The sequence below is a fragment of the Hyaena hyaena genome, unplaced genomic scaffold (genome assembly GCF_003009895.1).
Source record: "Hyaena hyaena isolate Hyena2069 unplaced genomic scaffold, ASM300989v1 scaffold_52, whole genome shotgun sequence".
In the NCBI taxonomy this organism is placed as follows: Eukaryota; Metazoa; Chordata; class Mammalia; order Carnivora; family Hyaenidae; genus Hyaena; species Hyaena hyaena.
This window is the reverse complement of record NW_024080684.1, coordinates 3,561,348-3,575,415: the sequence shown is the minus strand read 5'-3', so window position 1 is coordinate 3,575,415 and position 14,068 is coordinate 3,561,348. Positions and strand designations below refer to the sequence as shown.

At 39.2% G+C, this 14,068-nt stretch overlaps 1 protein-coding gene across 3 annotated transcripts in view; it reads left to right on the top strand.

Annotated features, from left to right (window-relative positions):
- Nucleotides 1-14,068, top strand: part of PHACTR2 (phosphatase and actin regulator 2) — a 130,799-nt gene that overhangs the window by 103,692 nt on the left and 13,039 nt on the right. For all 3 annotated transcript variants that reach the window (XM_039230885.1, XM_039230884.1, XM_039230886.1), the window contains one exon: nt 8,316-8,392. In XM_039230885.1, coding sequence (XP_039086816.1) covers nt 8,316-8,392 — 77 coding nt within the window. The remainder of the gene's footprint in view (nt 1-8,315; nt 8,393-14,068) is intronic.

Below are 14,068 nucleotides of genomic sequence, written 5' to 3'. Positions count from 1 at the left end.
ATGAACTTCCCAAAACTTAGTGGGTCACCATTTCTGTGCAGTGAACTTCTCAACTTAGTGGCTGAAAATGACAACTATTTTATTCCATTTTACAGATTTTGTGGGTTGGGGATTTAGTCAGGGCTCAGCTAGGCAGTTCTGACTCTGGCCACTCAGTGTTACTCAGCTGACAAATACGTTGCTCTGGAGGGTCCCAGATGGTTCCTTTACACATCAATTGTCTTAGAGAGGATGGCTCAGAAGCTGGGCTCAGGTGGGGCTGTCCACCAAAGCACCTACACATGGCCTCTTCTTCATAGTGGCCTCAGAGTTGTCACACTTATTACATGGTAGCTGGCTTTTTCCAGAGCCAGTGTCCCAAGAGAACAAGGTAAAAGCTGTATGACTTTAACCCTCTTTTTAGAAGACACCCAGCCCCACTCCTCCATATTCTATTAGTTACCAGTAGGTCATAGGATCGGCCCAGCTTCAGGGTGAGGGCAGTGAGGGGTTGGCAAGGGCATATTGCAGAAGAACATGTGGGCTGGAGGTGTTATTGCTGCCATCTTTTACAAATGTAATTGCCACACCCACCATTCCCAGCTGGCTGATATTCAGATGCTGAACTTCACAAAGGCAGGTAGGGGGTTGCCAGGGAAATGAGTAAAGTTCACAGCAGGTGCAAAGTATGGATGCAGTGAGAGTCTAAATGATTAAATTCTCCATACTCTAGAAATAGTCGTTTCTAACTTATGTCTATTGCTGGAAGGTTAAACCTCCCCCATCTCTAGTTACAAGGAGAGGATTTTTCTTTTTAGTTTTCTGTTGAAACAAAAATAGATTTTTGTGCTGGACTTCTAGGCTGCAGGGGAGATCTACTTGGTCAGTTTTTCTTCTTCTGCAGGCCTAGTGTCTGTTCAAGAATACTTTGAAGGCACATGACTGGCATCTCCCCTACAGAGTAAACTCTGAGCCCAGAGCCCAGCCAGAACCCCCCCACCTCACATAGGAGGCTTATTTTTTTCCCTGTGATATTGTCTCTCCCATTTCTCCTGACACTCTAAAGGATGGCATTTTTAGAACTGGGTTTATATTATAAATTTTTTTTCTTGAAGACAAATAAGAATCATTTATTTTTGTTAAAAAAATTTTTTTTAACGTTTATTTATTTTTGAGACAGAGAGAGACAGAGCACGAGCTGGGGAGGGGCAGAGAGAGAGGGAGACACAGAATCTGAAACAGGCTCCAGGCTCTGAGCTGTCAGCACAGAGCCCAATACGAGGTTAGAACCCACGGACTGCAAGATCATGACCTGACCCAAAGTCGGACGCTTAACCGACTGAGCCACCCAGGCGCCCCAAGAATCATTTCTTTTAAATTAAAAAATGTATACTTTTTAAAGATAGTAGATAGAAAAACAAAACAATTTAAAATGCCGCTAATGTATAGTAGATTGTGTAAACACATGATTCGTATTTGTCTGCAAAAATCAGAATATTCAAAAATATAAAAAGAAGAAATAACAATTATAATGGGTACCAATCGATGGTACTTTTAAGAACTTCTAAAAAATATTATTTTCTACCTATCTAACACTGAAAAAAAATAAAGTTATTTGTTTTCTTTGCATGTTAAGAGAGGAATATAATGAAATATTACTTACTGCCCAGAGATACTATTAATGGTCTTAGCGTGTTTTTTATTTTAGAATGAAAATAATACATGCTGAACATCATTATTATAACAAGGATTTCTGGATTTCTGTTGCTTTTTACCTTAAAATAAAACTCTTCATAATAAGGATCAGGTTACAGATCATGTATTTTATTCAATGAGTATATATTTTATTCTTTAAGTAATTATTTTATACCAGTTAGGTATAACAATTTGTAATTTAACTTTCATGGTATAAAAAAGTTTTACTTTTTAATTTTTGAACTATAAATCCCATTTAAAGAAAAAAAATTTTGAAACTGTTTTCCACCAATGCTCTCAAAATAAACACTAGACTTCCTGCCTCCTAAAGGAGCCATCCTTCTCTCTTTTCCTGGTACTATTTCATAGCCCCACTAAGATACGACTTTGCATTTAAAAAAATATCTTTGAAGTTCAAGTGTAAAGAGAAGGGATCATGAAGCAGTTAGTAACCAACCAGTGTTCATTTTGTGAAAACACTGTGGTAGTTGCTGTAGGGAATCTCATAAATCCAGTAGTCTTATTAAATTGCTCAAATTGGGAAAGAGAAGTGGTAGGAGAAATGCCTTTTAATTGTGAATTTGATTGAGCCGAATTCACCTTTAAAATACAATTTTCAGGGCACCTGGGTGGCTCAGTGGGTTAAGTGTCCGACTTTGGCTCAGGTCACAATCTCGCATTTCTTGAGTTCGAGCCCTGCATTGGGCTCTGTGCTGACAACTCAGAGCCTAGAGCCTGCTTCAGATTCTATGTCTCCCTCTCTCTCTGCCCTTTCCCCACTCATTCTCCCTCCCTCTCTCTCTGCCCCTTCCCCGCTCATTCTCCCTCCCTCTCTCAAAAATAAATAAACATTTAAAAAATGAAATAGAACTTTCTATTTTAAAATATATGTACTTGAGTACAGCACTAGAAACAGATATACATACATACAGTTAAGATACAGATGGTGTCTGTCTGTGTCTGTTCTGAGGTAGATAAATGAGCCCTAAGATGACAGGAAGGGCAGAGCCAGAAAAGGCCATCAACTTGGCCTGAAGACGAAGGCTCACCTGACAGTTGCCATCTCCCTGAGGTAGGCAATGAAGCTCACAGGTACCGAGGAGAGGGCAGGCTTTGGAGCTGAGGACGTAAGAGTTTGATTCCTGACTTGGCCACTTGGGAGTGGTTTGACCTTGGGCAAATCGTTTGAGTTTCCTTCCTCATAGAGCCTATTATATCCATCTCAAATTAGCTAATGTATTCATGAAGTTCCAGTTCATCAATAAATGGTAGTGCTTACCAGTGTTACATTCATGGGCAGGCTTGCTAATCTAAGCTTTGTTCCCCATTGGTGACATTTTCACTCTGCATTGAAGCCTCAGTTTACAATCTAGTGGAAAATTATCCAGTGAGGGGCACCTGGGTGGCTCAGTCAGTTGAGTGTGAGATTCTTGGTCATGATCACAAGGTTGTGGGATCGAGCACTGTGTCAGGGGCCATGATGAATATGGAGCCTGCTTAAAATTCTCTCTCTTTCTCTATCTTAAAAGATATAAATGAATGAAATTATCCAGTGACAGAGAATTGAAATTCAGATAATACATGGATTTGCCTAGAAGTTACTCAGTAATTACTTATATATTAAAACCCTTGTAATAATTAAGAACTGTCCTAGGGGGCACCTGGGTGGCTCAGTAGGTTAAATGACTGAGTTTTGATTTTGACCCCGGTTATGATCTCATGGTTTGTGAGATTGAACTCCACAATGGACTCTGTGCTGCTGACAGTGAGGAGCCTACTTGGGATTCTCTTTGTCTGCCTTACCCCTACTCATGCTCGCTTGCTCTTTCTCTCTCTCTCTCTCTCTCAAAATAAATAAGTAAACTTTAAAAAAAAGAACTGGGTGGCTCAGTTGATTAACCATCTGACTCTTGGTTTCTGCTAAGGTCATGATCTCATGGTTCATGAGTTTGCACCCTGTGTCGGGCCCTGCGCTGACAGCGTAGAGCCTGTGTGGGCTTCTCTCTCTCTTCCTCTCTCTCCGTCCCTCCCCTGTTCTCTTTCTTTCTCTTTCTCTTAAATAAATAAACTTAACATAATAAAATAAAATCATAAAATAGAGCTGTCATAGATAACAGGGACATAAAGATGAACATACTACCCTTCCAAGAATGCACTATCTAAACAGGTCACAGGAAAGACTGAGATTTTGATTCTCTGCCGAGATATTCTTGGCCTCTTTCTGATTGTCCTGGCAGCAATGAAGAGTACACTCACTTCCGCATAGCGTCGAGCTTGATGAGTAGTCAAGAAATTCCCTCCTTGTTCCACATCAGATTTTTACCAAAGAAATAAGCAAAAAAGCATCAAATGATGGGAGCTCTAGTTAACCCTGGACTCCGAGCTCATGCAATTTGAGAAGGTAGCAGAGCCCACATTTTCAACAAATTACCTGTTGTTCCTGGCCAGGATGACCCCTTAGCTGACGGGAGGAGATTAAGCAGACCTTCCGTCACTGGTCCTCACTAGTCAATTTTAAACTTCATTTCAGTCATTTTTGTTTCCTCTTTCCTCTCTGTTATTCTCATGGTACCAAAAAATGCTGTGTAATTGCTCTCAGTGCTGTCTCCTGCTGCTTGTTTTGTTTTAATCTTAGAAATACCTGGTTTCAGGGGCGCCTGGGTGGCTTAGTCGGTTAAGCGTCCGACTTTTGCTTGGGTCATGATCTCACGGTTCGTGGGTTCGAGCCCCGCGTCAGGCTCTGTGCTGACTGCCATCTCAGAGCCTGGAGCCTGTTTCAGAGTCTGTGACTCCCTCTCTCTCTGACCCTCCCCTGCTCATGCTGTCTCTCTCTCTCTCTCTCTCTCTCTCTCTCTCCCCCCTAGAAATAAATAAAAAACATTTAAAAAAAAAGTTTAATAAAAAAAAATTAAAAAAAAAAAAAAGAAATACCTGGTTTCAGCTCAGTGACTTACCAGTTTTGGGTCTGGCTCAGCACCATTCAGGCTCCAATCTCATTACAGCAGCCTAACTCTTTTATCCTGTGTCTTTCTACAGAACAGTCCCATTTACATTTATGGGAAAAGTCATTAGGCCTAGACTCTGGTCTCATTTGCATAGAAGGGAGTTAAGATTATTGCACGTATATTTTCTGAACATAAAGCATCTTTAATTCCTCTTTTCCTATCATAACCATCTTTAAATAGTAAGAGGAAGCAACTCTTGGAGTATAAGAGGTGGTTCGGCAGCGAATTTTTAAAAAGAGTATTGCATTTCTTTAATTGACAGTAGTTACCTCTTGCTGATATCTACTTTTAAATAATCACTCCCTGTAATTTCACATCGTATTCATTGCCTGTAACTGACTCATTGTTCCTAATTACAACCGGTACACACAACATCGAAGTCTGAAGCAATTATCTGTATGACTTAGGCTCTGATGCTCATTTCATTAGAAAGACTGTGGGACTTGAAGTAAAAGGCCTACGTATCAGCCCCATTTTTGTCCCTTAACACCCTTTTAATATCTAGCAAGTCACTCCATCTCTCAGTGCCTCCATTCTGTCATTTGTAAGATGAAACAGTGTTCAGGTTATCAACTGTTTAGTGACTTAACCATCTTAACTGTGTTTGCCACTTCCAAGATGGCTCCTTCACTGTCACAGCTGTGCCTTATTGCTCCTTGGCCTCTCTCTCCATCCACATGGCACCTCATCCTCCCTGGCCTCATCCTGTACCTTGACTTTCCCACAGTGTGGTCTCCTGACATCAGTCACATTTTTTACATGGCAGCTGACTTCCAAGGAGAAGGAGACAAAAGATGCCAAACCAGCTAAGGGCTACGTCCCAGACTGGCACAGCCTCACCTCCGTTGTGTTCTCTTGCTTAATTTTTTTTTTCTAGGGGAGAGAGAGAGAGACAGCGTGAGCAGGGGAGGGTCAGAGAGAGAGGGAGATACAGACTCTGAAATAGGCTCCAGGCTCTGAGCTGGCAGTCAGCACAGAGCCCGACGTGGGGCTCGAACCCACGAACCACGAGATCATGACCTGAGCGAAAGTCGGATGCTTAACCGACTAAGCCACCCAGGTGCCCCATGTGTTCTCTTGTTTAAAGTAGTAGCAGGACTCATCCAGATTCAAGGCTGGAGTTAAAGACTGCACCTCTTGATGAGGGAATGACAGAGTCACAATTCAGATGTGCATGTAGGATATGCCCGAGAGTCTCGAACTTAATTTCTCAGGAAGAATACATATATATATGGTTATAAATAAATTGTAAATGTTACTAATCAAAGGGACGCATAGCGCACAATGTACAATTAAAAATAAACGATCTGGTACTCTTTTTGTGGATTCGATATCCCAAATGATCCTAAAAGAATGCTTTCATTGACTTTTGCCAGATTCCTATATCGGTAGCCAACTTACTATTGAAAAGAAGAACTTTGCCTTTTTGTCTTTGAGTCCCCTTCAGTGACATTATCTTGCATGTAGTAGACTCTCCAAATAACAATGAAAGAGTTGTTAGTCACAGTCATAAACTAAAGTCTAGTTCGTCTTTCGAAAGTTTCACAATAATGACATTTTTTTAATATTTGGCATATAAAGCACTTTCACATATGTTCTTTTTTAAATATTTAATTTTAAATATATTGCATTCAGTACAAGCTCCAAAAAGACAGATCTTTCTTTTTTTCTTTTTATTTTAGAGAGAGAGAGCATGAGCAAGGGAAAAGGGCAGAGAGAGAGAGGGAGAAAGAGAGAGCATCTTAAGCAGGCTCCATGCTTAGTGTGGAGCCTGACACAGGGCTTGATCCCACAACCCCAGGATCATGACCTGAGCCAAAATCAAGAGTCAGTCACTCAACCAACTGAGCCAGCCAAGCGCCCCCCGCATATGTTCTTGAGTCTTGTAATACTGTGAGGAATTCCTATCCCCATTTTCCAGGGGAAAACAAGTTTTGGAGCAAAATAATTTACTGAGGGCCACTGCTATTGAAGGCATAAGGGCAAGACTACAACCCATGACTTCTGACACCCAAGTGTACCACTCTACTTCTTTACTGAAATCTTACACTCAGAGGAGAAAATTAAAATGAACATGGAGACAGAATTGTCTACCACTCTCTATTATTAAAATACTCCCTTTCAAGGAAGTCTTTCTGATAGATGCTAATTGGCAATTGGTATAGGGTATATTCACTACTTGAGCTCCTGGTTTAGGTATCAATATTTACACTGAGTACAACAAAGTTTCCTCACTGTTGATCTCCCTTGGGAGACAAGATGTATGGTCTTCGCACAGGGGACTCAGGCCCACAAACATCTCTCTGCTTGCTTCATGTGTCTCAGGACTCGGTAGCAAGAATTCTTGCCACAGCTCCCAGCCACAGGTTCCCCATAGAAACTAGAGCAGCTAAGGAATACATGTAGGGAGATGAGACAGTATGACGACGAGATTTAAATATAACGTTGAAGAGCATGTTGGGGGAAAGCTTGTATATTGCAGAGTGACAGTCAGTGATGGGAGAAAACTAGAGAGAGGCCTCCAGGCTTCCTCCTCTCTCTTCCCTTTTCTAAAATTCATCCTTTTCCAACCACATAGTAGATTTTCTTATCTCTCAGTCAAGACTCTGTGGTTTGTAATATTATTCTATGTTTTGGCTGAAGAGTCCATTTCTCATAGAGGTTGGGATATGGGAATGTTTTTATTAATATTTTTTTTATTTACATGAGAGAAAAGTTCTTTGTAGAGAAATTAGGAAATAAAGATAGGCAAAAGTTGGGGCGCCTCTGCAACTCATTTGGTTAAGCGTCTGACTCTTGATTTCAGGTCAGATCATGATCTCGGTTCATGAGTTCAAGCCCCATATCAGTCTCTACGCTGACAGTGTGAATCCTGCCTGGGATTCTCTCCCTCTCTCCCTCTCCCTGTCTCTCTCCAAATAAATAAATAAACTAAAGAAAAAAGATAAGCACTAAGTTGAAACCAGAAATCATCCATGGTCTAATGACTATTGTTAATAGATAACTCACATTAACGTTCTTATGATTATTTCAGCATTTCAACCTGAAGGACATAAGCATCTCTTCAAATCCCAACATTTACATGACATGGGTTATGTGTTTGTTACATAGTAACAGTAATCACATTCTAGTACACATTTTCCAAGTAGCTTTAGGTGCTGTGCTGAAATTTTTCATTCTAATTGTCTGAACTTTCAATATTATAGAATAAATAGCAAACTGACTTCTCAGAAGTTCAGTGGCAGCTACTCAAGGCCATGTCGCTGTACGTGATGTGAAATGTAGAACTTTCATAGGAAAATGATATTATTTCTGAGAAAATCTTATGACCTGCGCTATCCTTGTGGTCATTGAGGGTGGGGGATGTGTGTGACTCATAGACCAGGCCCCAGAATGAGTTTAGCAAAGGCCTTTTCTCCTCTCCTCCTTGTCAATGACACTTGAAGGAAATCTGACCTGGTTTTATTTTGGCTATAGTAAGATACTACATTTATCTTACCTCTACTAGGTAAAGACCTAGTAGAAATTAAGAATCACTTTTTGCAAGACATTTCTTAAAAGAATGTCTGCTTTGTTGACGCTGTTATGCTAAGGAAATATGTGACCTAATTACAATTCTGTTTATCTCTTTTCTAGGCAGCAATAAGGAAAGAACTAAATGAATTTAAAAGCACAGAAATGGAAGTTCATGAAGAGAGTCGACAGTTTACAAGGTAGGTGGGCAAAATGCAATTCAGCATATTTTATGTTATGTGTATTTTACCACAACTAAAAGTTTTTTTAAATATAGATGAGCCTAACACCATCTAACGAACATTTCTAAAATTAAGCCTTTTTTTGTTTTGTTCTGTTTTTTCTTTCACAGGAGTCTGAATCATTCCAAAGGGCTATGTTTGGGTTTCTTTCTTAGCTTTATTTTCTGGGCCAGGAGAAAAGCATTAGGATCATTTATTCTGTCCTTAAAGAGACTCCGTTGAAGTTTTATGCCCAGAACAGATGCTGGAAAGAGCCGCAATGGGCACCTATGTGTCTGCTTTGGGGTCACAGTAGACATAACCTAGAGAAGATGGAAACTCAGTTTTTAGAAGATATAACTTAGACTAGGAATCCAGTTTTCACTGGTTCTGTGGAAGATTGCAGTAATCCTATCCTTTTAACTCAGTTTATTCTTCTGCTGAAACCAGAAGGGACCTGAATATGATCATACAGTCTGACCACCCGCCCCTCCCCCCACTACCACCACTTAATAAGTGTTCTGTTTATTTCTCTCTAATGGATTTATGTGCTCTTCTTTCTTTTTCTTTTTTTTTTATATAGCATGTATATTCCCAAAAATGTCCATGCCAATTAAATCTTTAAAAATTGAATTGTTGGGGCACTTGGGTGGCTTAGTCGGTTAAGCGTCCGACTTTGTCTTGGGTCATAATCTCACGGTTCATGGGTTCGAGCCCCATGTTAGGCTCTGTGCCGAGAGCTCAGAGCCTGAAGGCTGCTTCAGATTCTGTGTCTCCTTCTCTCTCTACCTCCCCTCTGCTCACACTGTCTCTCTCCCTCTCTCAAAAATAAATAAAAACATTAAAATAAAATTGAATTCTTAAAAAACACACCAGGACATATGATTACATGAAGAAGACCACAGTAGATCTTTCTGGAAAGCAAATACTGGTTCTGGCTGCTAGAAGCAGCCTCTGCAGGACAGCCATACATTATAGTGCCACTCTGTCTGCAGTGGCTCCTGTTGGTGAGCTGTTCCATCCTGAGCATGTCCTATAATAAAGGAAGTCATGGTATAACTTCATAATATAACAGCAAATTCCTTCCCTAAAGTTGACGAGAGCCTCCTTGCCCCAAAGCTATTGCTTCTACAGTAATGTCTGGTATGCAGAAGAAACTCCCCCTTTCTCCTAGGGGAGGTTTATTTGTTTTGTTTCCTCCTATATCATGTTTATTTGTAAATGCATTCAGGGCTTTTAGCCATCCAAATGTATAGGATTTTTCTCTATTTGAGGGCTGCATCCTACGCTGATCTACCCCTGGACCAGTTACATGCCCATTTCAAGCCGTACCTATTTGTCCCTTCCTTTTCTCCCTTCCACTTCTGAGGTCAGCGAAAGTTCATGCTGATATTTGACACCTGTGGCCATACGTCTCCAGTAAAGTTGATCATAATAAGGTGGCTGAATATTTATGGTGACATCGAGTTGGCGGGACCTCCGGGTAACTGGAAAGATCGCACGCACATGTTTGTGCTTTTGAGTCCTGACCCCTGAGATAGAGTGACTGCACTCAACCTATTCTTTATCATTCAGGATAGCTTTACTTCTGTGTAGTTTTCCTAGAAATCATAGAGATCCTGATTACCTCGTTTTCATTTGATAACATTATATGAAGACTCAACTACAAAAGAAAATAACTAAATTTTTAAAATGCATTTCTATGGAAGTTCTGTTTATAAAAAATAAAAATGTATACTGAAGGAAGTTCTTTCTATTGTGTGCTATGAACAAGTTTTTAAAAAAAAGGCTGCAAAGAGAGTAAAGGTCATTTATTTTTTTGCATATATATTTGTAATGGACCAATATATTCTAATTAAGCATTCAAACAGTACAAAACTCCATACAGTAAAAATGAAAACTTCCGTTGCTCCATCCTTCCCCAACTTCATCCCAGTTCTCATAGGTAATCACCAAGAAAATTTTGGTGTACATCCTTCTGGTCATTTTTCTGTGCATTTACAAACGTGTGTGTGTGTGTGTGTGTGTGTGTGTGTGTGTATGACTTATGTGTTTGTACACATGTGCCTTTCTGTATACCTTCTGAGTCCCACACAAAATAGGCCCTAGAAAATCTTTCCATATTAGTGTATATCTCATTCACTTGAATGACTTTATGGCATTTTGTAGATAATATACCATAAGTTATTGAACATTTATTCTCTTGATGGATGTTATGAAATTTGTAGTGTTTCATTAGTAAAGCAATGCTACCTTGACTTTCTTTGTAAATAAATCCTTTCGCATACATGCCAGTATTTCTATCATAGTCCCATGAGTAGATTTGCTAGGTCACTGGAGATGTATTTTTTAAATTTCGTAAAATGCTATTCTGTAACCTGCAGTTTAGGAGCATCCCCTAGTGTATCACTCTCATTAGCACTGGTGGGGCTGGGCAGGGGTGGTGGTGGTGAGGGGTCTATAGTCTAAAGAATGAACAATAATATCTCATTTTTTTCTATAAGGTTGGGTATCTGTACATAACTTTATTGACCATTTACATTTTTTATTTACTTTTACTAATTTTCTTTTGAGTTGTTTCTTTCATATTGATAAGTAAAAACTCCTTAGATATTGCGAATACTGGCTTTTTATTACATATGTCACCATACTTTCCCCCAATTTATTGTTAACTTTCTAACTTTTTTTAATGGTCTTTTGTTTAAATCTTTGCATGTTCAAATGTGTCTGAATTGTTACTTTTACTTCATTGTTCTGTGTCTTATGGAAGAAGGCCAAGATCCTAAATCTATTATCTTCAGTTCTTATATATGCTTTTTTTTTTTTATACTTAGATCTTTCATCCATTGGGCATTTGTCTGGATGTATGATTAAAGAGAGTAACTAACTTTACTTTGTTCTAAATCGGTAGTCAGTCGCCCCATTTATTTCTCCCTTGATGTGAAAGTTTTCTTTTAATATACACATGGATCAGTTCCTGGATTCTTTTTTTTTTTTTTTTTAAGTAGGCTCCACACCCGGTGTGGGACTTGAACTCACAGCCCTGAGATCAAGAGTTACATGCTCCCTGGCTGTGCCACCCAGGCACCCCCAGATTCTTTATTATGCTCTAATGAGCTATTGTTTATCTTTGCACTGTGCCACACTGTTTAATTAGAATAGTTTTGTGGTATGTTTTTATATCTAATAGCATATTTTTTTACCTTCAAAATTCCCTTGGCTACTTTTCTATATTTACTCATCTACAGAAATTTAGAGTATACTTGTTGTATACTATAAAAGTCTATTGATGTCTTTATTGTTTAAGTAAATATTAATAGATGTAAATAGGGATGAGCTGCATTTCAAAAGAAAATTATAGGGTTTTTTTTATGGTAACAAAGGTAAGCTTTAAAAGTTTCCCAAAAACTATATTGATTAACGCCTGTAAAATGTCTGTCCAAATATAGAAAAATTAAATATTCATATCACTAAGATAAATATGCCTTGCTTAAGTACTCTTTAAAACCTGGCAGCAAAGCAAATGTCTACTGCTATTTTTGCATTAATTTGTATTACATCATTAGAATTGCATTCCAATAGAGAAATATTTTGGCTCTAAGACTTATATAAATCATGCTTATGATTTTCACATTGTTTTCAGTATTTCTTTTAAGAGGAAAAAGGTTTGGTAAACACCGCTTAGTTTAATCAAAATAAAACCAAAATATGGTAATGTTGTACATGTAGAAAATTGCCTATGTAGAAAATGATGTTGCTCTTAGCAGCAGCCCCTTGGAGAGAGCATACAGGCCTCAGATCATTCCCTAGCCCTTTAAATGCAACCTAGATAGAGGACAGCTCACTTATTAGCTCTTCTTATTAGTGCCAGACATTATCTCCTTATATCAAGTAAGCCTGCCATTCAAAACCTAAATCTGTTAACTCCCTGTGGATTTAGAGTGTTTAATAAAAGGGTTAAGACAGCCCTGCTCTCTCTGCCCGGGCACCTTTTTATCCAGAGATAATCTCCCCCACTGTGATGTATCAGTCAACACTGGAAGGATACATTCCCATAGAGAGCATTTCCTTTGCTTCTGTATCTCTGAAGAGATTCACAAAAAGCCGATAATATTGGTTGCCTCTGGGGCAGAGGATTGGTGGGTAGGGGCAGGCATGAGGAAAATTCACTCTTTAAATTTTTGAAATACAAGAATTTATTATCAAAAACAAACATTTAAAAGAAAAATGAAGTTCTCTGATTTGCTCATTTTAGCCACTCTGACTGGCGTGAGGTGGTATCTCAGTGTGGTTTTGATTTGTATTTCCCTGATGAGGAGGGATGCTGAGCATCGTTTCATGTGTCTGTTGGCCATCTGCATGTCCTCTTTGGAGAAACAATGAAATCTGGCCATGTGTAGCAACATGGATGGACCTTGAGGGTGTTATGCTGAGCGAAATAAGTCAGGCAGAGAAGGACAAATATCATATGTTTGCACGTATAGGAGGATTAGGAGGAACTTGACGGAGGAACAAGGGGGAGAAGAAGGGCAGAAATGGTGGGGGAAAGGGAGAGAGGCAAACCATGAGAGACTCTTGAATGCTGACAAAAACTGAGGACTGATGGATGTGGGGGGAGGGGGGATGGGCATGGAGGAGGGCACTTTGGGGATGAGCACTGAGTGTTATGTGGAAAATAATTTGACAATAAACTATTTGTAAAAAAAAAAAAAGAAAAAGAAAAAGAAAGGAGCTCTGTGGAGCTGAACAAAAAAAAAAAAAAAAAGAAAAATGAAGGATCCACTCGCTAACTTCTCTGAGTGAGGATGCCTCCACGGTAGCCTTCCTTGAATAATGTGCTAGCACTACATTCGTCATCACATTCTTGTTATTGGTGTACTGAGAAGACCCTTTTGAAACCTCCATCATGGAATATATTCCATGACATGTTGGATCTGCAGCGGTAAAGAATTACAGTGATTCACTCTTTGATCTAATTCCCTGAAGTCTCCCAGTATTTTTGGTTGGCTCTCTGGCGTTGCAATGCATTCTGGGGCCATGTAACAAGGGGGAGGGCTAATGGTCCCCAAGACAGTTCATCCTATGGCCTGAGGGGTGCCGAGCTCTCACGCTGGCCCCTTAGAACACTTCCTGCTGTCTGGCCACATCCTCTATTTTCTGCCACCAGCAGCTGCCCACCCCTCTTACTGTTCAAAACCCAAAAGACCATTTGAAGGGCAGTGTATTATTTAATAGGATTATTGCATTCTGGAAGGAGACCACCATGGCAAAGTAAAGCCACTTCCCTTTCCATAGTAAATGTTGCAGTTCCGCAATTTAAAACGATTCTCTAAATTATAAAGACAAATTGTATGAAAGGTCAAATTTTGTCAAAAAGTAAATTTTGAAATAGTTACAGCTAGCTAAATGGTAAGATTATGAGTAATTGTAATATTCTGGATATTCTGTTTTCCAGAATTTTTTTGTGTCCACATGGATTACATTTATAATCAAGAAAGAATATTACTTTTAAAAAATAAACTTCGAATTTAGTAAGTAAGAGCATATTTTAGAGTGTGTAGTACTCCCATGTGTGTAATTGTATTAGCTTACAAATTATTTACTTGTCTTATTAAAGCAAAGAATCATTGAATTGACACTCTTAGCATCAAAGTG